This window comes from Peromyscus maniculatus, chromosome 5 (assembly GCF_049852395.1).
Source record: "Peromyscus maniculatus bairdii isolate BWxNUB_F1_BW_parent chromosome 5, HU_Pman_BW_mat_3.1, whole genome shotgun sequence".
Classification (NCBI taxonomy): Eukaryota; Metazoa; Chordata; class Mammalia; order Rodentia; family Cricetidae; genus Peromyscus; species Peromyscus maniculatus.
In genome coordinates, this window is record NC_134856.1 from 125,980,328 (window position 1) to 126,004,760 (window position 24,433).

Genomic DNA, 24,433 nt, shown 5'->3' on the forward strand with positions numbered 1-24,433 from the left:
CTTCTGCTCAGGAACTATGCCTGATGAGGATCTCCTGAATCTGCTGCCAGAGATGGCATGGCAGGCTTTGGATAGTGCTCCTTAGACGTGGGGGAGGGTATATACTCCTTTACCTTCACCCAGGCCCTCAGGTAACCCAGAGGCGAGTGGACCCCAGAGTCCTGCCTTGGTGAGTGAGACCTGTGGGTGGGTAGGGCCATTCTAATTCCCTCTCGGTGCACAGTGCTTTTGTGTCGGGGCACGGGTGAGATGGTAAGTACCATTGCCATGATAGCCCAGAGAGTTCTGGTTACGTAGGTGATTTTCCCTCTAACCTGATTGCTTAACTAGTACCATACATAAGCCACAAGTCACTCGTGTGTATCTCCTTTGCCATTATATAGAGGCTTCAGATCTAGGGCTTCCATTGGGCAGGACTAGTTAATGTTTAATTAGTTTCTCAAATACACCACAGTGATTACATGTACCTTTTTGTGAAAGTGTCTCCTGAAGAGCTTGTCTTCCCAGAGGGCATTTAGTAAGTGAAGCGTTGGTGGTACAGGGTGTCTGTCACCCAGTAACCCTATGGCCATGGAATGAGGGGTGATGGTGCCAGGCCAGAGTCCTGTAAGCGATTTTGCAAGCACTTCATGTCATTTAAGTGCTAACAGGACTCTGATTTTTGAAAGCACCCAAGAAGATAACAAAGTCCTTGTATGTAGCTTGTGTCCTGGGCCGTGTTAGCTGGCAAGCCAGGAAGGCTTCTCTTCCTGTGGGAAGACTTCACTGAAGTGCAAGACAGAAACCTACTTTATGTTACTGTAATTTTGTGAGACCATGATGTACTGCTGACCACCATGCTAGGTCTGCAGACGGTTTCCTTAGGAGCGCTTCTCTCCTTACCTGTGCTCCCAACCAATCAACCCCCTGGTGTCCTGTATTGCTGTAAATGCATCCAGGCTGCTGTCTTCTTCCTCCTCCTCCTAACAGGACAGTTCCGTGACTCAGTAGTCTCTAGCCAGGTGGAAAGAACACCCCCTTGTGGGGTCACAGTAGCCTGCCCTGTTACTGTGTCATCTGGAGCCATGCTTTGAATTTGGATGTCAGTGCAGCCCGGCTTCTGAGATTGAAGGATGGGTTTCTTTTTTTTTCTTTTTTTTTTTTGTTTTTTTTTTGTTGTTTTGTTTTGTTTGTTTATTTGTTCTTCTCCACTGCTGTGTTGTTGTTGATAGTTATTCCTCTTCAGTGAGGCGGCTTCTCCATTTTCCATCCAGGTGGTTAGAGTGATATGGTCTGCATTTAAATCCATGAGATGGATTTGTTGGCTTTAGTTTTGGGTTGTGTGTCTTACACAGGCTAGGCAAGTGTTGTACCACTGAGCTACACAGTCCATATTCGATACACATTTACACTCTCATCTTCTTTCTGTGCCCTGAGCAACTGTGGTTTCTGTGTTGGATGAGAGAATAACCTCCCCTGGGAATGAGAGTTAGGTTATATGGGGAAGATGCTCTAAGCTCGCCTTAGCCCTGCTGACCCATCCCTCTCCCCTCTACCTTCTGTGTCAGCCCACAATGTGGGTCCGGTTGCATGAATCCTCCCCTATGCCATGGCTACCTCTTTCTTTCCTTCTGTTCAGTTCTTGGTCACCTTCCTAAAGGGTTGGTCCCTCAATTTGCTTTGTCTCCTAGTACTCAGCCACGACCCCAATGCCCAATAATGTTCATAGCTGTATACTAGCTACTTACTGCTCTAACCCTGGAGCCTGGTGGGAGCCCCTGGTTGGGGAGGGGTTCCTCCTTTATGTCCTCCTTAACCATTTCCTCTACCCCATCACTGCCCAGGAGGCTGTGAGCTTGACCTGGCCTGCTTTTTCCGGCTGATTAATGAGATGGGCGGCATGCAGCAAGTGACTGACCTCAAAAAATGGAACAAACTAGCAGACATGCTGCGCATTCCTAAAACTGCCCAGGATCGGCTGGCCAAGCTGCAGGAGGCCTACTGCCAGTACCTGCTCTCCTATGACTCCTTGTCCCCTGAGGAGCACCGACGGCTGGAGAAGGAGGTGCTGATGGAGAAGGAGATCCTAGAGAAGCGTAAAGGGCCGTTAGAGGGGCACACAGAAAATGACCATCACAAGTTCCACTCCCTGCCTCGCTTTGAGCCCAAAAATGGGCTCATCCATGGTGTTACACCCAGGAATGGCTTCCGTAGCAAGCTCAAGGAGGTGGGCCAGGCCCCACTCAAGACAGGCCGGCGGCGATTGTTCGCTCAGGAAAAAGAAGTGGTCAAAGAGGAGGAAGAGGACAAAGGTGTCCTCAATGACTTCCACAAGTGCATCTATAAGGTAAGAGGCTCTGTGGGTTGCCCATAACATGCAGGCTGGTTAGGAATAGTGTGTACCTTGCCCTAGTGGAGCCAGAGGAGGCTGACTGTTCTGCTGGGGTGAGTGCTAGGACACTGTCTTAGTCTGTTTTAAGTTGCTGTGACTGAATATCACAGAGAAGCAAAAAATAAAGGGAACTTTTTGCAATTGGTTCTGAAGGATGGGCTATTTTTTATAAGGTGATTCGGCAAGTTTCATCATAGTATTTGACAACCTTGTGGAAGCACACAGAGACAGTACCTTTCATGTTCCCATGGTACTGTCCCAGTGGTGATTTTACCATGTACTTTAGAGAGACATATACTCAGATTCTTGGGATAGCTGATGCCACCAACAGAATTTTGCCTGGTATACCAATAATAGACAGTTGGACCTGCCTAGGGAGGTTGAGCAGTTAAGTAGCCAATGATTCAGGTTTGAAGCTTGGCATCATAGGATATGGGTGAGTTGTTTGCCTCCCCGGACTTTGCTGGTTCCCCTTAAATGCTGTGTGTTGTTTTACTTATGTTTGTGTATCTTCCGGGACACAGCAAATGAGGTACATCTGTTGGTTCTGTGCCTCTGGGTCTGGCCTTTCCTCTAAGCACTGCTTTTCTCAGAGCTGCTCAGGGTGGGTTGTGAGCTCTGAGAATGCTTTCTCTCCCTCCTTACTCTGTGTTCCAAAAGACCGCTGACTTCCAGTTCCAGCCCAGTGCTGTTAGGTCTTGGGGTAGAGAGCTGGAACCAAAAAATTAGAACACAAATCTCTCCATTAACAGCACAGAAGGGGTGAGAGAGAGACTGGACAGTGGAGTGACTTCTGATGTCCCAGCATGAATCCCTGCTGAAGAACAGTTTCTTGGCTGCTGCTCCTCAAAACTTGGGGCTCCCCTCTCTTGGCCTGCTTGAAGGGAAGTGGGGAGAGTGAAAGGCATTCCAGGGCCACTGTGTAGACACTAAAATGTGAACAAGTTGAAACCTCTGACAGACTTCCCTATGGTCTCTGTCTGGAATCCCTAAAGGGAAGAACTGTTGGCACAGGTCTTGATTTGGCTTTCTCCTGGTGCATGCGCCTCCTAGAGTGCTGAGTTAGATGGTTTCTGCTGCACTGACTAGGTCAGTCACCGTCTTCACTAGCTGTCTGCCAAGTTCCTGTGGCCATGTCATTTCAGGCTCCAGCCTGGCCCGCTGGCTAGGCTACCATACACCCTAGGGCCTCGTGGACGAGTTTGGCTTGCCCTGGGTCCTACTTCATCCCATTTGGAGGCCTGACTGACAAGCAGACCTCAGCTGCTGCCAGGCTTCCAGCTTAGAGCTGTTCTGGGCTCTAGGCATTTCTATAGGTTTGTCTCTTAGTAGACTCGGAAAGGGTTTGGTTTTCATCTGGTTCTTCCAACTCTGAGCTGCTACTGAGAACATCTCCCTACAGCCCACTCAGCTGTGCTTTTGTGAAAATGGAGAACTAACCTGGGGACTGAATGCTGCTTTGTTTGGTGTGTATCTTAAACGACTGGAAAGCTGTCCTCCTTCATTAATTAAAGCACTCATTAAATCCTGTGACTCCAAACCAGCACCTTCTGAAATGAGGTGTTCTCCCTTCAGGACTGTGAGAGTGTGTCAGACCCAAGGAGGTTTTTCTTGTTTTTATAAATCTGCTTCGTCAAAGATTTTTTTAGATAGAATTGGAAAATCCTGATGTTCTTGACCAAAGGTGGATACCGCTTCTCACCACTGTGGCACTGATGGCAGCACCAGCGTGTCCATCACCCCTGCTTAGTGTGCCTGCCATAGGTAGTGGGAATCAGGGTTTCCATGTACCTAGTTTATAGGAAGAGAAAGTTGGGAAAGATTTCAAGTTTCCAGGAAAGTCACTTTCTCAGCCTGAGAACTTCATCCAGAGCCCTGTCTTGCTGGAGAACAAGCCCAAATTCTATGGTCTCCATGTTTACTGCTAGTTAGTGCCCTGGAGGCAGAGTATGCTGGGATCACACACTTAAGGGGGTGCTGTCACGTACCGAGAACGCAGTGTGGCCTGTCCCCACAGGCAAGCCACTGGTCCGAGACCTGTGACAGATTTATGACTTGATATAAAGCCAAGGCTTACCTCTGTCTTAAGCTGTGCTCTTTGATGTTTTCTTTGTTTCAGGGAAGATCTGTTTCTCTAACAACTTTTTATCGAACAGCAAGAAACATCATGAACATGTGTTTCAGCAAGGAGCCTGCACCAGCAGAGATCGAGGTAGGTTGGTCAGCTCCATACAACCTCCTGGGACACTAGGAGGGGCCCTCAGGCTTGGTGTAGCATGAAAGGGCACACGGACTGGGGTTGTCCTGTGTGTCTGAACTGGAACATCCAGGCATTTTCTCTTGGGCCAAAATTAGTCGACTGAAGACTGGAATCCATGGCCCCTGTTGGAGGGCTCTGAGGGCGTGTCTGGGTTCCCATCACTGCTCTAGCTAGCAGTTTTCATTCCCAGTAAACTGCCTCTTCCTATCCTCCCTGTGTGTTCTGGAGGAGAATGTTTGGAATTCCCTGAAGTCATGGTATGCTTTTCTCCTCTCCGTTCTTCATGTAATGGGATTGGCAGGTCGCCACTTTTGTGCCTTTGCCAGCTCTCTCCTTGGAGTTAGTGCAATGCTGGAAAGACAGTGAGCTCTTGTGTGCCCAATTAGTGGCTGGTAAGTGTGAGGTGCTAGAGGATGGAGCCAGTCCTGTTTGTTTACAGTCCCTGGCCAGAGCCCAAGAGAGACATAGGAACCCAGCAGTGGTTGGTTTTAGAGGGAGAGAAGCCAGTTCAGATTCCGGGCTCAGAGCAGTTGTAGCTGGGAAGAGGAGTGTGTTGAAGGTGCAGTTTTTCCTATGGGCTCAGGGAAGAAAGTCTCAGAGCTTTGGAAGGCAATTCTGTTTTGCTGATCACACTCTTCCCATCCCAGCCCTGTGACCTGGGGCTTGACATCCACTCTCAACTTCATGTTCAGCTCTGCCTAGGGTGGCCGTTACCTCGGACTGGTCTGACACCCACGTGATCGTCACAGGGCTCAGCTTTGCCATCTGCAGGAGGTGTTGATGCTTATTACGGTCCATAGCTCACTTGACAGGCTTCTATTCAGGAAATGGTGTTCTCTCTCTCTCTCTCTCTCTCTCTCTCTCTCTCTCTCTCTCTCTCTCTCTCTCTCTCTCTCTCTCTCTCTGACTAGATAGAAAAAAAAAAAGACTAGATAGATATTTCCATAGCCATTACCTGAATATTTAAAAGCAAAAGTGAAGGTTTGCTGAAACTCAGTTTTCAGTTTGTGCCTGGCTGATACCTTGGACTCTTATAAAAACAGCAGGCCTTTTTCTCTCTCCTGGTGGACAGTGACTAGATTTGGAATGACTCTGTGTGTGTGTGTGTGTGTGTGTGTGTGTGTGTGTGTGTGTGTGTGTGTGTGTTTGGGAAGTGCATGTAGAGGTACAATTTATATGGTTTTCAGGGATTACCCTGAGTATACTGAGGTCACCATGCTCTTTGGCCTCCGTGCCTTGTTTGAGGCCAGGTTCACCACTGTCTATGCCAGGCTGGGTGCCCTGTGAGCATATCTACTTGCTAAATTGTCCTAGGTATGCTGGGATCACAGATGGACAGACACTACTGAACCCAATTGTACTTAGGTTTTGGGAATCCAAACTCAGGTCCAAACATTTGAGTGAAAGTTGTTTAAACAGACATTTCTGTGAGATTGTCTCTTCACATTATTGTGCAGCCATCAGTGACAGCTGCCCCAAATCAAAGGTCAGTTCTCTGAGCCCCTTGAAGACGAACGAACTTTTCCCTCTGCCTGGCAGCCGCTGGTCCGCTTTCTCACTGCAGCTCCTCCTGCACAGAGTGACTGCTTAGGTCCCTGAGTGCGTGTCTCAAGCTTCAGCCACAGTGGGTCAGGAGCGCATAAACCACACTCAGTCATTCCTCTCATGGTCCTCACAGTCCGGAGGGGTGGCTTCTCCTGACAGTGCTTGACAGTGCTCGCATCCCAGAGGTCACAAGCCTCCAACCCTCAGATGTGACAGCACCATTGCCTTTGGTGCTGAGGGAGCTGCTCGTGGGGATTTCCTCACAGACACCTTATTCTGTATAGTGTTCCAACTGTCTCAGGCTTCTTCATGTACCACCAGGGAAATGACTGGCCTTCTTCTTCTCTACAGCAGGAGTACTGGAGGTTAGTGGAAGAGAAGGACTGTCATGTGGCAGTCCACTGCGGAAAGGTGGACACTAATACTCATGGCAGCGGGTTCCCGGTGGGAAAATCAGAGCCCTTTTCAAGGTAATAGTCCAGACTCTTGTCCATATTTTGGGGACTAGATAGTACCCTTCCTCACCAGCTTGTTACAGCCCCCATCTTTCCCTCTGCAGGCATGGATGGAACCTCACCGTCCTCCCCAATAACACAGGGTCCATCCTTCGTCACCTTGGTGCTGTGCCTGGTAAGTATGACCATAAACACCCTGCCTTTCCCACTTTCATAGCAAAAGCAGGGCCAAGCTGGTTCTTTAAAGCACTGGTAGAGAGGCCTGGGATCTTAGGTGCAGAGTACATGTAGTGACAATATAACATTGGGAGAGAGGGAGAAAGTTTGCATTTGAAATCTGAGAAAATGTGGACTCCACTTGGGGAGCCTAGTTTAACTTGAGTATTAACCAGGGCTTTTCCAAACTGAATTCTGACTCCCAAAGGCTGTGTTTGGCTAGCAGCCACACTAAATGGGCTAAGAAGTGAAGACTGCTTCGGACTCAGGCACAGGCATCCCATGGAGGGTCTGGTTGCTGTGGATTCTTTCTCAGGCTTCCGAGACTCCCTTCTGCCCAAGCCAGGAACCTTGTATCTCACTCTGCTCACTGTGGACAGAGGCACTTATGCCAGGCCTCTGTAGCCCTGGGGCTTTACACATTCATTTCCAGCTCTAAGGGTCAACAAGCTACCCAGCCAAAATGCAGCAATAGTGGATTCAATTCTGTGTAGCAAGTGAGGAGGGGCAGGCACCTTTTTCTTGATGTGTTGTATCTGGGAGAGGCAGAACCCCATTTTTTTCCTGGAGGACACTTCTGATGGCTGTCACTCTGAAGCACGGTTGCTCTAAAATGACATCTCTTCTCTTACTTTGTAGGAGTGACTATTCCCTGGCTAAATATTGGCATGGTCTTTTCTACCTCATGCTGGTCTCGAGACCAAAATCACCTTCCATATATTGACTACTTACACACTGGTGCTGACTGCATTTGGTGAGTACTGACCCACAGCAGCAGGTGCAGCTGCCCTAGGCATCCCAAGCAACTGGTGCTGTGAAGGGCCTGATCTTGCAGCAGCTGGAAGACATGATGCACTTTTTCCCTAGCCAGGGCCCAGGCTCTCTGCTTGTGCCACAAGGGTTGCAAAGTGGCAGAAGAGGTTTTCTGTTCTTGGCCTGTTGTGGTGTTCTCTTGTGAATTGCCTCCTTAGCCAGCTTCCCTGCTGGGACCCCATTATGTGTTGTGGAATTCCCAGAGTTGATTTCATGGCAGCATTCATAGAGTGCCATGGGGAGATGGTCTGGCTGGGTAGCTTCATCTGAGTAGCCTTTTGCAAGAAAGAGCTCCAGAGCTAGTCTACCCACACACCAGATGATGCATTGTCAGAACTGTGCCCCATGAACTGGACCTCTGCATAGTGCAGTGTGTTCTCTTGGTTGGTCCTCTGAGCTCTGGTTTCTGTGTTGATAACAGCAGCAGATGGGGGTTGACTGCATATAATATGATGTCCCCTCTCATACTCTTTCAGCTTGCTGGTCTCAGTCATTTCCACTAACTGATAATTGTCCTAATGGGCTGTTGAAATATTCTTTATTAAGTAAACGGAATCTTCAACTGATGTCTCCTCTCCTCAGGAGCCCTATGGGAGCAGCTATCTGCTGGTGTGGGGTACAGGTTGTTCATGACCTAATGAGCAAGGAGGGGTCTGTGTGTTGTGTGCTCTCCAGTGTCTTGTGGGGCCTGCTGGGGTGAGGCTGGTGATATGGAGCCAGATCATAGTGGCCATGAGGCAGAGGGAAGATGGCAGCTGTGGAATGCTGCACTCTTCCGGACAGTTCTGGTTCTTTGAGAATCTATGGTTAGGGTCCCATTCACTGCACGTGTTCCTATGGCTAGCACTGCCCTGTGGCATGGTCACATGAAAATGTGGGTGTCTTAGTTAAGGTTGCTATTGCTATAATGAAACATCATGACCAAAAGCAAGTTGGGTAGGAAAGGGTTTATTCGGCGTACACTTCCATATCTCCTAAAGTACAGGAACTCAAGCAGGACAGGAACATGGAGACAGGATCTGATACAGAAGCCATGGAGGGGCGCTGCTTACTGGCTTGCTCCCATGGCTTGCTCAGCCTGCTTTCTTAGAGAACCCAGGGATAGCACCACTGATAGCACCACCCATAATAGGCTGGGTCCTCCTCCATCAATCACTAATTAAGAAAATGCCTTACATGCCTTCCTCCAGCCGGATCTTACGGAGGCATTTTCTTAACTGAAGTTCCTTCCTCTCAGATGTGTCAAGTTGACGTGAAACTATCCTGCACTGTGAGTGTGAAGTGGCCCGTGCAGTTTATTTTTAATAGCTTAGCGGTGTGAGCTGTTTAATGTGTTATATCCTTGGGCTCAGGAAAGTGGAGCCAGGGGTATGATCAGAGAACTGTAGGGCACATGGTTTTCTTACGTGTAATTTATGTTCGAAACTCAGTATTTTAGGCATGAATCAATAATGGCTTTGAAATGATAGAAACATTTAAGAAAAATGTGGATGGTACCTTCCCTTAGCAATTGAGACTAAAATTTGCCACAGAGATAAAATTGCAAAATAGACAGTTGAGTGTTGGTAGCTGGTCAAGCTTGTGGAATTGTGTCTGTGTAGAGAGCTGAGGGAGGAAGAGCTCCTGACAGCCACTGATGCCCAACAGCCCTGTCTCTCCTCCCGTGTCCTCGGTGGTAAGGGGATCTGATGGCTTCAGCAGCCCCAGGTCCTTTTAACATCCCAGTCTACTGTGGGATAGCCATTTGCCCAGGCAACAGTCATTCAGACAGCTGACCCTGCCCTGCAGCTCATAAGTAGGCTTCGGTTCACCATATTTTTGCTTACAACTTATGTGACTCAGGAGGTCATTGTGGTACAATTGGCAATTTCTTGATGCTGGGCTACTTGAGGCACTGAGATAGTGCCAGGAAAGTGTTCAACCTCTGTAATTGCTGTATGGTCTAGATTTGACTAAGTCACCTACATTTACAGCCTTTTCTCCCACTTAGGTCTCCATAAGCTGTGATCTATATGTCCCTGTCCCACAACTTTCCTCAGGGTCACTCTGTGCTCCCATGTAGGCCTCTATCCTCCTTCTCTTGTGTGTTTTAGTAAGTACAATTCCCTCAGGCTGGGTTCTGACACACTGGTGGAGAGCATGGGAGTTCTCCAGGTCTCTGTTGACTTTCCTAGTTTCCTAGCCATTGTGGCCTTGGCTGGGGAAATGAGCTGTGTGTGCGTGCACTGGGCTTGGCCCCTTCCCAGGTCTCTTCCTGGCCTGCAGCTCCAGGTCTCCCGTGGTTGCCTTGGCTTGGAGAATCCATGTACCCATGCTGTCTGGTCAGGAGCAGTATCACTAGACCATTCTTTGCAGTGTTAGAGAACTCACATAAGCTGAGGGGGTTGCAGCTGTGTTTGTTTCTGGCTTTGGTTTGAAGGCTTTTTGGCTCACCTTGTGGATCAGATCTGCATAAAGGGAGCCTAATATATAAGGCGGTGCCTGTGGTTTGGCTTTATGCTGGGCAGAAGCAGCCAGCAGTGATAGAGCAAGGCACTGGGCCAGCACCCCAGCTGCCCTGACGCTGGTCAGTGCCAAAAGTGGTCCCACCAAATGTCTCCGGTGTTTCCAATGTCCCAGGTATTGCATTCCTGCTGAAGAGGAGAACAAGCTGGAGGACGTGGTCCACACCCTGCTGCAGGCCAATGGTACCCCAGGGCTGCAGATGCTGGAGAGCAACGTCATGGTAGGTCTGTTGTCCACCTACACAGCAGGGGCTGTGGGTCCTACAGCGGACAGAAATTTATTTTGTTGTCAGCCCCTGACAGTGCTGGGTGGGGGCAGGAAGTGCTCCAAAAGTGTTGTAGGTCTAAGAAGGAGCTGCGTGCTTACCATGGTCCCTTCCTTGCAGAAACCTCTTAGACTACCACTGACTTGTGTTTCATGATTGTTTTGTTATTTTCTGAAGGAGAATTCTAATCTGGTTCTTTGAGCAGCCCCTCCATTGGGGTTCCTGGCAAGTTTCCTTATGCCATGGGACCGAGGGTTTGCCTGGCTGTTCAAGGAGGGGCATGTATCTCAGTCAACATTATCTCCCCAGATCTCCCCAGAGGTGCTGTGTAAAGAGGGGATCAAGGTCCACAGGACTGTACAGCAGAGTGGGCAGTTTGTTGTCTGCTTCCCGGGGTCCTTTGTGTCCAAAGTATGTTGTGGCTACAGCGTCTCAGAAACAGTGCACTTTGCTACCACCCAGTGGACCAGTATGGGCTTCGAGACTGCCAAGGTAAGCAGTGCAGGTGTCCCACAGGCATTGTGTGTGAATCCTGGTTCACTGAGTGTGAAGTTCATGTTGGAAAACCTTGGCTGGAAGTTTTCTCCAGGAAAGAAAGTTTTTGAAGTTTTTATCATGAAGACTCTTGATTTCCATTACTGGCCATCCCACAGTTGTGGGGAGGCCAGACAGATATACACAGGGTAAACACTTGACCAGCATCTCTGTCCATTCTGAGATGTGGTATTGCCTCATGGCTGGCAATGAGGTGCTAAGAATGGAATCTGGTGATGTTCTCCAGGTAAGCAAAGTGGCTGCACAGCTAATAGCGATAATCCAAGTCCAATTGCCACTTTAGAAATTCACAGGGCCTACCTGCCACTAGGAACCCTGACTGCTCATCACTCATGGAAATAGATCCTTTGTAAAGGTGACTCCTCTTTCAGGAGATGAAGCGCCGCCATATAGCTAAGCCATTCTCCATGGAGAAGTTGCTCTACCAGATTGCACAAGCAGAAGCAAAAAAGGAAAATGGTCCCACCCTCAGTACCATCTCAGCCCTTCTGGACGAGCTCAGGTACTGTAGACCCAGATCCCAAGACTTCAGGGGGTTGCAGGACAGGGCTGAACAGGCAGGTGACAGTTCCCAGAACTGCAGGACCCCTGAGGCTTAGGTGTGAAGGCCTTTTTGTTCTGTGCTCTTTCTCCCATTGTCTTCCTGTATTACAGTGGGGCTCTGAAGCTCTTGGTGAGCCGATATGAAGAGTGTGATCTCAAGCTGTCATTCCCCTGTGGTCATTGCTAGACTAGCCTTTCTGTAATTCTTTGTTCTAGGCTGGCTCTCTTGGCAGAGATACAGACACACATACCATCGAGTATATAGGCAGCAGCAAGATCACCTGACTATGGTGTGGGGCTGGTTTGTCCCCTTGAGTCGGCTCAGCTTGTGTCCCACTCAGGCCAGTCAGTCACTGCAGGACAGAATGTGTATTGTACATGGTTCTCTGTGTTGAACTCTTTTTTTTTTTTTTTTTTTGGTTTTTCCGAGACAGGGTTTCTCTGTGTAGCTTTGCGCCTTTCCTGGAACTCACTTGGTAGCCCAGGCTGGCCTCGAACTCACAAAGATCCGCCTGCCTCTGCCTCCCGAGTGCTGGGATTAAAGGCGTGCGCCACCACCGCCCGGCCTCTGTGTTGAACTCTTACCTCACCTGAATCCTCATGAGGCTTCTCCCTCTCCAGGGCTTCTTATACTGTTGGTGGGAAGCATAGAGATGTCTACCAGCTAGAGAAAGTCTTCAAGGGTAGGGTCAGCAAATAGGTAAAAATCCTTGGCTTGGAGCAAGGGCTTGGAGCAAGAATATCTGTAATCTTAAGCATAATCCAGTCACCCCATGGCTTTGAGGCTTATCTGCCCCTTTTCTGAGCCCCTGGCTGGGGCTTTAGGAAGGTTTGCTGGGCTTCTCACACCATGGCCTGTCTGTGTTCTCTTGGAGGGCAAGTCTAGCCCAGAGAGGTCATGGCATGTTCTCTGGAAGGGGAACAGGTGTCCACTGTGGGCACGCAACCTTCTCATGGTGCCCACCACTTGCCTGAACAGGGATACGGAGCTGCGGCAGCGCAGGCAGCTGTTTGAGGCTGGCCTTCACTCTTCCGCCCGCTATGGCAGCCATGATGGCAACAGCACGGTGGCGGATGGGAAGAAAAAGCCTCGAAAGTGGCTGCAGCTGGAAACGTCAGAGAGGAGGTGCCAGATCTGCCAGCATTTGTGCTACCTGTCCATGGTGAGTCTGTCTGCAAGGGAGCTCAGTGCAGCCCTACCAAACCTACCATGGGCTCCAACACTAAGCCTTCACCCAGCTCCTTAGCATGGTAGCAGGAATGTGAGTCAGCTGGCCCCACAGTAAGCCACCATGTGTCTGTAGTTCAGAAATCAAGAGGAATGCTGGTGCCCCACCCCACCCCACCCCTCTACTATTTATTCTGCTTATGGCTCCACCCATTGATGGTAGCACCCACATTCAATTAAACCTTTTGGAAAATACCCCCATACATACCCAGAGCTATTCCCTCTGTGATTCTAAATTGTCAGAACTACAAGGATTTACCTTGATGGGGTTTTATCAATGCTACTAACTTGCATTGCTCCAAACTGCTTTGTTTGTGATTAGTCCTTGGAGTCTTTGAAAGGGGCAACCTGTTCCTTTTTCTCCTTTTGTTTGCATGGAGGCTTCTGAGAAAAAGCCTTAAAAGGCCCAACAAATATTTGCACCCAAGTGTTAGGCTCATTGTTGGTTGCACCCTAACATTGTTGCTATTTCTTTTAACACACAGATGATAGGACTTGAGGTCTTCATAAAGAATGAGAATACACAGGCCCTTAAAGGCTCCAAGTGTCAGTGTCTTTTCATGTGACCTCAGGTAGCAGGGCACATGCTTGGTAGGCAACAGCATGCAGGTCCCCTTGGGTACTGAATTTTAGGAGCCTGGCAACCATAGTTTGGTCAGAAACTCCCCAGGTTTGAACTCTAAGCCTTCTAAGCCAATACCAATGTTTTGTCCCATCTCTATGATGAGGTGCTCAGGGAGTCTCTAATACATATCTGGAGAGGGCTTGGAAAACTAAGGGAAGGGGCCACTCCCTCCCTCCCCCACTTGTTGAAGACCCTGTTGCAGGGTTTCTTATTATCAGTTTGTACTGTTGTGAGTCACTGACCCCTACCATGGGCAGATATGTGGACAGGCCTCCTTGAACTCAAGTTTGCACTCTTTTCTTACAGGTGGTACAGGAGAACGAGAATGTTGTCTTCTGTCTGGAGTGTGCACTGCGCCATGTGGAGAAACAGAAGTCTTGCCGTGGGCTGAAGCTGATGTACCGCTACGATGAGGTCAGTTCTGACTTGGGCAGTTCTGACTTGGGCAGGGTGCCACAGAGGCCTCCTTTGCACAGATGACATTAGCTCAGGACCTAGCCGTACTTGCAGGATGGAGGCTGAAGGCAGCCACTGTGACTTCAGATGGATGTGGTCATTCCTATCTAGACTGGACTGGAGAGATGGTAGCTTGAGTCATGCTGGGTCCTCAGATCCTCAGTACCCTTGGCCTCTCTCCACATCCTTCCTGTTCACAGTGCCAGATTCTGTGCTTGTTCCATTTAGCAAGTTTGCTTCTTGCACAGCAGATGCCTGACCCCAGAGATGGCTCTTCACCTGCCTTGATACTACATTTTGGGAAGTTACTCTCTACCTTCACAATTACTCAAGATCTCCACAGAGCTTTTTCCTCTGGCTCCCGAGCCTGTTAAATGTGGATCAGAGAAAGTTGCCACCAAGGCCATTTCTGGCAGAGCTGTGATTGCCTGGTGGCTGCACTTGGATACTCTTTTCCCCTGTGGTGGTTCTGCACACAACAGAATGATTGCCTGCCTTTCTGGCCAGGCAACTTGTATAGCTTTCTCCCACGTTACCTTTCTGGTTGGGATATTATCCTAAGGGTGACACTGGCCTTCAGCGTGGCATTGCTCTAATGAACCTGTCACCTTTTTACTAACAGCCTGCCTTGCTTCTCTGGAACTTGGGCAGCCACTGGCTGTGCTAGCCAGCACGACATTTAAGTGTAAGGTCCTGGTCCCCAGGGTCCACACTGCACCTTACTAAGGCAATGGAGTACTGTGCTTGACCTAGGTTCTAGCCTTAGAATACAGGGCAGTTGAAGTGGAACCCACATGAGATACCAAATGATTTTCAGCTTCCCCCTGATTCTTGTCTGTACAGCCAGGAGACGTGTGGAAGGAGCTGCCGGGGCAGGGGCGGGGGACTTTTGTGGCTGTGGACTATGTGCTGTTGTGGGAAGGGATCATTTGAGTCCCAGGGGATGAGTCCCATATCTGCCTTCAGACTGACCACTGAGTCAGGGCTGGGGGTGGTGGTGGACATGCTCCTTGCATGATGTAGACACCTGCCACTGCCCAAGGCTGTCCCCTTACCCATCACTGATTCCATGTCCTGTGTTCATAGTGGAACGTTTTAGGTCGGGGGCCATGTGTGATCCACACTGTGCAAGGGGCAGCTGGCCACTGTTCTTAATTTCTGGATTTTTCTGCATCTCTCCCCAACTATTTGATGCAAGCCATCTCCTGGATGGAACTCTTTTCAAATTTTAAGGTACATATATGGGGATGCAAGTACACTAGCTGTCGAAGGCCTTCGATTCCCTGGAGCTGGAGTTACAAGGCAGCTGTGAGCAGAAGTGGGTGTTGGAGCCCAGCTCCTCCTGTAAGAGGGGGAGGTATATATACTCTGAGCAACTGAAAGGTCTTTAGCCCCAGGAAGTTTCCTTAGGTGTCATCCTGAGCTGCATCTCTGAATCCTAAAGCTGTTTAGAAAGCCTGCCAATGTCTGCGGCCGCACACTCCCAAGTCCTCATGCTGAGGTCATGTTTGTTGCCTGGGACCCTCTGCTCCACTAACTGCATGCTGTCTGTCTGTCCTGGCAGGAGCAGATCATCAGTTTGGTCAACCAGATATGTGGCAAAGTGTCTGGCAAACACGGCGGCATTGAGAACTGTCTCAACAAACCCACACCAAAAAGAGGCCCCCGCAAGAGAGCGACCGTGGACGTGCCGCCATCTCGGCTGCCATCCTCCTGAAGATGCCGTACCCACGGTCACTTATATATTTTTTGTAATTACTATATTCTAGTTTGGAGTACTTGCTGTAGGATACAAGCTGTCTTTGCACTAGCTCTAACGAAGAATTTCTTCTGGTTTTAGAGAACTGATTTTGTTTTAGCATTAAACTGTTGACGTTTTTGTACGTAGATATCTAGATACTGCAGTCAGGTTTGGAAGCTGCCGTACACTCACTGTTCAAAACCTTTGAGGGGCTGTATTAATTTGTATTGCCCCCACGGCTGACAAAAGCCTTGTTTTTGTTTTGTTTTGTTTTTTTGTTTGTTTTTGTTTTGTTTGGTAACTGTTGGAGAATAAAGGCTTTTTAACCCATTTTTGAAGAGGGTGAAGTTTGGAGAACAAATTTGAAAACCATCAGTCACATGAGCAGATTTTTATAGATTGGGAAAGGGATAGAAGACACACACACACACACACACACACACACACACACACACACACACACACAGAAAAAAGAAACTTGAATGGCTTTACTTCGGCTGTCTTTTCTTCTGTCTTGTGCAAGGGGAGTTTGTAACTTTTGGAACCGGAGCGCCTCGTTTGTGTAGCTGGGCGGTTATGGCAGCTGAAGGCAAATGTGAGGTTTGAGTGACTGTTCTCATACCAGCACATCACTATGCATCCGTTCGAGGAGGAGAGAGGACGAAGACAAAGACTGCCTGCCTTGGAGGGTCACTGAGGGAGACCTGTGCCTGATTTCATTAGGAAATCCATTCTGTTATTTTTTGGTGCTGTTGGCTACTTTATCAAATAAATAAATAAATTAAAAAATAAAACCACAAAGTCAGCGAACCCTTGATAGCAGCATCCTTGAGGAAAAGGAAACCTGTAGTTGACTGTCAGTGCTTCCCGCCGCCGCCGTCGTCAGTGCGGTCTCCTGACACTCCACCTCTGCTTGTCCACTCACTCACACATCAGCATTACCCTGCGTGGGACCACACTAGAGCCACTAAGTCCGCAGTTCTTCCCAATGTGAACCACATCTGTGCTCATCTTGTCTGTTTTTTCTCTTCATGTTTTAACAAAAAAGAAAAAAAAAAGAATCCTTTGTACATACTCCTGTAAATTGTTTTAAATACTTGAGCCTTTTCTTGGTGGGGGGAGGGGAGGGGTGAGAAAAGATGAAGAAAAGCCTTACATTTCAGTTTCTTCATCGGCTGGATTGGATGCTTACAGGGTTTTTCTTGTAACATTTCTAAGTGCTGCTTACATCACTCAACAACAACAAAACATGGTAATGGAGTAGCTGTTGCCCTTCTCCGGTTGTGTGTACAGTATGTGTGGAATAAAAAAGGGAAACTGTTTTCACAAGCTGTTCTTTGTTTCATAATTGGATCAGTCCGTAGCTACCCATATTGCACTGAGCTTGCCAGTGGTGACTGCCAGGAACGTCCTAGGATCCACGGTGGTGGTTGTTGTTGCCGAAGACTGAACTGTTTTGGAATATTTAACGGTTACATAACAGTCGAGTGTTTTCCCATGTGGTTGTCCAGTTTCTATGGCCTTGCTGTGTACTTTTCCCTCTTTTTGACAGTAAACTCGCCTATGGCTTACAGTTTGACATTTAATTTATTAGCGCTGCTCTGCACCCCTCCTCACGAGGGAGGACTTCGTGTGGTTTATTGCCAGTTTTTGTTTACTTTTCAGGTTTGTACTACAAGGTTTAATAATAAAAACGAGTTTTTTGGACATTTGTCTGTCTTGTGGAAAGTGAGGGGAAGGGATGGGCTTTCTTCTCTGGTCAGTGGGGCAGAGGCTGCAGGTCTTCCTTTTGGCCAGGGAGTGGAGCTACTGAGGCATTTTCCTGTGACTGCGTAGCTACGCACTGTGGCTCTGGTGGGGACAGGAGCTACTTCCCTGGGGACCATTCCTGTGGGAAGCAAGCCAAACGGGGCTCCGGTTTATTTCTGCTGAGGTCCAGGTGTTCTCTTGTAGTGACAGCAGGCTTTGGCCTGAAGATGATTCAGCTGATGGGGTACAAAAGTAGGTTTTCCAGATCCCAATTTGATCAGTATTGCTCACAGGTTAGCAGTTTTTTCCATTGTTACACCAGGGCACGAATCCCACATGGCCAGGGCCAGGTCCTGTCCCCTCCAAGCCCCTCCCTCCCTCCTCAGTGGCCCTCCATACCTGGGTTCCTTTAGGAATGCTTGGTCGTATCAGCTGTAAGCACCTGTCAAGGCAGGGGCTTTTTTCTACAACCCCACATACTCACCCACAGCTTAATGTTTAGTCTCTAGCTTTATTGTGAGTTCTTCTCTAATGGGTCTCACATACCATTAGCAATTGTGTAAAACCAGAACCCTCTAAAGAACCCGGCTTTGCAGGAGGATTCTGCACACAGCTGGCAAAGTCACTTAAATGTCCTGGGTTGAGTCACTGTCATCACTGACACCTGGGGTGGATTTTCTGTCAGTGTGTAGTGTGACCAAGGCAGTGTCCACCTGTACCTCCTCCTCATCAGACTGGACGAGGGGGGCATCGACGGTGTCCCGATCAGTGCCCGCAGAGGGTGAGGCAGGTGGCTGGAGTGCTGATTCTGAGGGATTTGGAATCTGAAGAGTCATTTCATTCTGACAGGGGTTGGATTCAAGCTCTGTTGAAGAAAGGAGAAAAGGCCTCTGAGGTATAGCAGTTGGGAACTGCTATTGAGGACAACCGTCGGAGGCACACTACAGGGCTGCCTTCTCCCCATCACCACTTCCTGGTGGTTCTCCCTGCAGGAGCCATGGGTGAGCAAGCTGGCTGACCCTCTAGTCTCTGCTCACTCAGTTAAGCACCTGTGACACTAGAAAAGACCAAGAACTCTTGCAAACCACATCAGATCCTTTAAGCGCTGTGTTGTGCTTAAAGGGTCAGGGCACGTGCTAAAGGCCATGCGCAACCTAGATGATGGCTACAGCTCCGTCAGTCCCTGTACACTGGTGCTGAGATGAATTCAGAATGAGAGCCTCCAGCGCCTCTCCAATTTTACTAGGACTTAATGACTGTGACTAAAATCATCCAGAGGGCTTGAGGAGGTCCCGTGAAGTCAGGAATCCGGACCCTCAGTACTGTGGGGCCTATACCTGAGGCCTGAGGGTTGCTCCTCTTCTGTACATGAAAGAAGCAAACACTGGCTAGTCAGAAAAGTGCTCAGGTTTAAGAGTACAAGCCCACGACCTGAAGGCCTCGGTGAGCACGAAACCAGAGTGGTATTCCACACTCCTGCTTAGGAAGGGCAGAGCTACCACACTCCCAATCCAGTGTCACCTGCCACCTGAGGCCCCCCCACCCCCACCCCTCACTGGAGGCAGTGGAGCTGGATACTTAAACTTACTAGCACAGTGAACAGTCTGCATTTCATTTGCCTTATCTACATGTGGAAAAATGGGCCCATGAAAGATGAGTTTAAGAGAGTTGACATTGCTCTCTGGTGGTGATTCTTACCTAAACCAGGGGACAGCACAATGTTCTCCTCTCCGCTGGAGTTCAAGAAGACATCCAGAGCCTCCTGGTCCGAGATGTCCATCAGGTCCATCTGTTCCAGCATGTCCACATTCACCTCCATTGATGACATGCTGCCCATGGGCTCTGAGAATAAAAGAAATTACACCTTGTTTTCCTTTTCATGTAAATGTTGAGTTTCATCATTATTAGGCTAATTACACTATTTTGTCCTAGCTCCTGCAATCACCAAGTGACATTAAATCTGTCCTAAGTCATCTTTCATTACTTGTTTGCAGGTGGTATTTGAAACAGGGTGCTCCTGCAGCATGAAGGGGCAGGTAGGAACTCTTTCAATGGGCCAGTAGGAAGTGGACATTTTTACGGTGGGAGAGTGAGGTGAGCAGCTCACCAGCAGTCGGAGACAGGGCCACCAGACCTGAGTGCCTGAAGCAGGATGCCTCTCAGAACTGGTGCTAGGTCACCTCCCACCACCAGCAAGAAAGAAATCCTAGGAGTCAGGCGGCCTGGGATAGTGTATTAATGAACCTTGGGCTTCAGACAAGGAGCCCCCTTCCAAGTGAGCGGCAGCACAAATGAAAACAACAGGGAGCTGCAGGAAATCTGTGTCTGAGACGCTTCTAAGATGGACCAGATAACTACAAGTTCATGATTGAAACTGAAACTTTGGCACAAGTTGAGGATGAGAGCCAGGAAAGTAGAGAAGAACTAGATGGCCAGGCAGATCTCTTACTTGGAGGTCAGTCTGGTTCCAGTGAGTTTCAGGCTACCCAGGGCTACATAGTGAGGCCCTGTCTCAGAAGAAAAGATGCCTAAAGAAAGTTCAATTCTCCTGTCCCAAGTGCTGGAAGTCCAGGCATGTACCGCCATGCTTAGCTACAAATGAGTGGCCTGTGCAAAAGCAAAGACTATGAACAGTGTGGCATACTACTGTGTTAAAAACTAAAGATGTTTTGGCACGCTTTCCATGGAAACCATAAAGACAACACTAGAACAGAGGAGCCAATGGTCCCCCAGTGTGGTATGCTCATCTACTCAGGATAAACAAGGACAGTAATGTGCTCAGGGGCCAGTTTTGAGTCTTAGAAATGTACTGCAATTCCAATCAAACTTCAGACTGAGGTTATTGAAGAACTTAAAAGCAAAACCAAACATGGTAAGCGGAGTGAGGTGGAGTCCAGCTTACACCGGTGGCTTTGCCTCTGTTGACCCTGGAAGACCGACGGCTCTCCTGTGTAAGGTAGGAGCTATACTGCCCTTAGCCCCTGCCCATGAAATCCTGTGGAACACCTTTACCCCACTGTAAAGCAAAATCTTGCCAACAACAATTTGTATCCAGGCATGGCCAAATGTCCCTTGCAGTGAAACTACCTCTTAATGAAATGTAAGTGTTACAAAATGACAGTGCAGTGTCCTAATCTGTAGTTATAGGTTTAAAACACAAATACAGGGTTGCCAAAGCCTTGAGAAATACCGTGTATCAGACAACTGTGAAAGTCAACATCCAGACTCAATGAAAGGAAGACAAGATAAGAGAAATCAACAACTTCTTGCTGCCAAGGCTGATACTTACCTTCCACAGCCTGACGACGGTAACGCCCTACTGTTGAAGAGACCACTAATGTCACTGAACATTGAGAAATCAGCTGGTGCCCAACTAGAATCTTCAACCCTACTGACTAGCATTCATGGTGCTAGAAGGTACTTTGTATGTGTGGTAGTTTGAATAAGAATAGCCCCCATTGCCGGGCAGTGGTGGCTCACGCCTTTAATCCCAGCATTCGGGAGGCAGAGCCAGGCGGATCTCTGTGAGTTTGAGGCCAGCCTGGTCTACAGAGCGAGATCCAGGACAGGCACCAAAACTACACGGAGAAACCCTGTCTCAATAAAGAAAAGAATAGCCCCCAGATAGCTTATATATTTGAATATTTGCTCCCCAGTTGGTAAAACTGTCTGGAAAGAATTAGGGAGTATGGCCTTGCTGGAGGTTGCGTATCACTGGGGGTTTCAGATTCTCAGAACATTTACTCGTGTGTGTGTGTGTGTGTGTGTGTGTGTGTGTGTGTGTGTGTGTGTGTGCGCGCGCGCACCTGCCTCAAGCTTGTGGATCAAGATGCTCCATAACCATGCCTGCCTGCATGCTCCCATGCTCTCTGTCATAATAGTCATAGATTCTAACCCTCTGAACTGTAAGGCCCAAATAAACTTTTGTATGTTGCCTTGGTCATGGCATTTTATCACAGTAACAGAAAAGCATCTAAGACAGCATACTACAGGAGGAGGAGAAATAATTGTCAGTATCACCCAACTACAAACCCAGTGACCTGCCTGCAAGATCTACTGGTGTAATAGAGGCACACATGTAATGGAGTAACGGCCCACTTTTTGATTGGATACAAGGCCCGTTGCATATCTGACCCTGCTCAAGTGGGCCCACACCTAAAACTAGATAGATCATGGGCCTACCTAAGGGGAAACTGTTACTATTATTATGCTAAAGGGACATAGCAATAAAACAACTCCCAATGACATATTGCTATATCCAGAGATCAGTGCCTCACTCCAGCTCTTATGAGAGAAGCTGCTTCTTGCAGTAGATGGGTGTTAACACAAATACAACTGACAATCGTACAATGAACATAAAGTGAGAGACTCTGGAGCACTCAGTCCTAGAAGGGATGTCATCAAATTCTCCCCCTCAAGATTTCGGGATCTATGTGGAAGAGGCTGAAAGAGTGTAAGAGCCAGAGGTGGTGGTTGACTTCAAGGAAACAGTGCCTTCCATTCACACATGGACTAGTACACATAGGAACTCACAGACTGTGACAGAATGTGTAAGATCTGCACAAGTTCAAACCAGACAAGCACAGAGAAGTGAAAGTGGACATAAAGTCCCACTACTAACCAAGAAGTTAAGCTATTTATAACTGACATCTTTTGGGAAATGGAAAATCAGTTTTCTCAAGTGTAACTGGGTACATGAACCACACTCCAGGTAGCTGCGTGCGCGTGCGTGCGTGCGTGCGTGCGTGCGTGCACACGCAGTTCTTGTTTTGGAATTTTATTGTCTTGTTTGGCTTTTTTTTTTTTTAAGAAATCAGTCTTTTAATTGCAAAGCCTAAGAAACATTGTTAATATCATGCTTTTTTTAGGGTGTTGATAATCATGAAACATATACACATTAAAATGTAAATATTCATAGCCACATTTATATAAAAGAACAGTAAATTTCAGGATAATTCTGTTTACTAATATGAGGACTTCTGGTTGGGTTAAAGAATTTGAGAATAATTTCTAAGGTAGTTAGAAATTTGTTAATGTTTGGTGCTTAAGTGTTGTCTAGTTCTAGTTGTTTTTAATGATTGAAATATCCACTTAAGCTTTGCAGAGGGAGTGAATCTCAATAGAATTCCTTCCCCCTGGGAAGGAATTTTATTGAGCTGATGAGAAATGAATATTTCTCAGTGAAGCCCCAAGAGAGAAAGCAGTCTTTTTTTTTTCCTTCTCTTTTCTTTCTTTTTTCTTTTTTTTTTTTTGAAAAAGAAAATATAACAAGATATTTGAAAAAAACAAGGTGAATACAGGTTCAAAAATAATTAAGATACATTTTCCTAAGGCTACCTAGAATTAGGCTTTAAAGAATTTTACCATTTCAAGTTTACCACTAGTTACTAGATACCAATTTACAAACAAGATATTCACTTTTTTTGTTCCTTTATCAAGAGAAAAATCTACCTTCAGACTATGAGGGTGGTGATGGGGAGGGACTAGAAAACAAGATTCAAACAATCCCATATAAATATCACATTTTTCAAATGGAAGAACTCCAAACTGCACTAGAAGTTCCAATCACTAAGACACTTTCCATTGAAATGATTTAAGTACAAATACATGGCACCAAGGTTTAGGCCTAATATAGGCCTGACAACCAAGTCCTTATTTTCTGGAAGAAAGGCCTCAAAAATCCCACTCAATTCCACATAACAATGCTTCAAAGATCCATTAGGTTTTCATTTCCTTAATATTTTTGTTTTTGACTCCTAATCTTAAAGACTAGATTAAAACTTAGCTCAATTCCCAGAAGGCATTGCTTCCCTTTGCTCTATGAAAGAGTCCACCAAGACCTCTTCCTCAAAACCATCTAGCCCCCAGCCTCCAGCCTGTGCTTGTGATGCATCTTTCTCAACATCCTGAAAAGGTAATGTAGGTAAAATATGATCATAAACATTAAAACTAGTTGTTAGAAAGACGTAACTAGCTTTATAATTTAAGTTTTAAAACATAAATACTTGCAGCTTGATCTGCACTGACAATGATTGTCGGAGCCTAGAATTCAACATTTACAAATTCTCATTCACACACACACAAAACACACTATTATCACACAACTTGTGTCTTGAGAGAATCTTCTGCTTTTTAAATCTTTGGCCTCCCAGTCAATCCCAAGTTCAACCAACTTTAACTAAAACTTCACTCAGAATTTCACCAAACTTTTCACCCACACATTAATGCTTGTTGTATCTTTCATCAACTGTCAAAATCTGAAGCCTGTACAGAGATCGCCAGGTAAAAGAAAATAAATGAAATACACAGAGGTTATTTCAAAACAGAACATGAGCATCAAAAAAAAAAAAAAAAAAAGTCACGATTCCCAATTGGGATCATCCTTTGTTTACTACCAGTAAGAAAAATCCCACATTGGACAATTTCACACTCCGGCATTGGCCAAAGGACACAAGAGCTGGTTCTGGAGCATGCAGTTTCTCACTCAGGTGTCCCCAGAGGAACACCAGGGACAAAGTCACGTGAGGCCTCTCCCGTACAGAGGCTGTCTCACAGGGGCAGCGAGGACACCCACTAGTTTGTGGAGATCCCTGAGAAAGTATGATTCTTAAAATCTGGACTGTACATAATTCACATCAGCCCTGTTCAGGTACTCACTGGAAGAAAGATGCAGCTGTTTGCCAGAACTCAGCACTCCACTCTAGATCAGCCATGTGGCCATGATGGCTTTCTCACAAGTGATATTCTCTAGTTTAAAGGATAATTATGTTGGGCTACAGATTTGCTATTTCCAAGGATGACTTGGAGTTCATCACATCACTTGATTTGAGTAACCATCCTAACATCAACCATCTATTGAAAAAAGAAACTCTTCAAAGAATGACTTCTCACTCTGTAAGAAATAAGCTATAAACAGCAAAGTAAAAAAACTCTAATGGCTGATACTGAGATTAAATTGTGTTCAATATGGGATCTAGTGGCTTACTGCAAAAACCAGACCCGGAGAGCTGTAGAATTACACATATGCTCACCATCAAAATAACTTACATGAAACTGCTTCTGGCATAGATCAAGAGGTTAAGATTAAAAAAATAAAAACAATGGAT

The 24,433-nt window shown here is 47.3% G+C and overlaps 2 protein-coding genes across 19 annotated transcripts in view; one reads left to right on the forward strand and one right to left on the reverse strand.

Annotated features, from left to right (window-relative positions):
• Positions 1-17,285, forward strand: part of Jarid2 (jumonji and AT-rich interaction domain containing 2) — a 193,096-nt gene extending 175,811 nt beyond the window's left edge. For all 14 annotated transcript variants that reach the window (XM_076573248.1, XM_076573251.1, XM_076573244.1 and 11 more), the window contains 11 exons: positions 1,824-2,326; positions 4,491-4,583; positions 6,528-6,646; positions 6,736-6,806; positions 7,487-7,601; positions 10,280-10,385; positions 10,740-10,922; positions 11,357-11,487; positions 12,508-12,691; positions 13,688-13,795; positions 15,402-17,285. In XM_076573248.1, coding sequence (XP_076429363.1) covers positions 1,824-2,326; positions 4,491-4,583; positions 6,528-6,646; positions 6,736-6,806; positions 7,487-7,601; positions 10,280-10,385; positions 10,740-10,922; positions 11,357-11,487; positions 12,508-12,691; positions 13,688-13,795; positions 15,402-15,554 — 1,766 coding nt within the window. In that variant the 3' untranslated portion in view covers positions 15,555-17,285. The remainder of the gene's footprint in view (positions 1-1,823; positions 2,327-4,490; positions 4,584-6,527; positions 6,647-6,735; positions 6,807-7,486; positions 7,602-10,279; positions 10,386-10,739; positions 10,923-11,356; positions 11,488-12,507; positions 12,692-13,687; positions 13,796-15,401) is intronic.
• Positions 17,286-17,818: 533 nt separating this feature from the next.
• Dtnbp1 (dystrobrevin binding protein 1) overlaps positions 17,819-24,433 on the reverse strand; it is a 122,042-nt gene continuing 115,427 nt past the window's right edge. For all 5 annotated transcript variants that reach the window (XM_076573253.1, XM_076573254.1, XM_042278407.2 and 2 more), the window contains 2 exons: positions 19,026-19,169; positions 17,819-18,192 (listed from right to left, as the gene is read on the reverse strand). In XM_076573253.1, the coding sequence (XP_076429368.1) occupies positions 17,954-18,192; positions 19,026-19,169 (383 nt within the window). In that variant the 3' untranslated portion in view covers positions 17,819-17,953. The remainder of the gene's footprint in view (positions 18,193-19,025; positions 19,170-24,433) is intronic.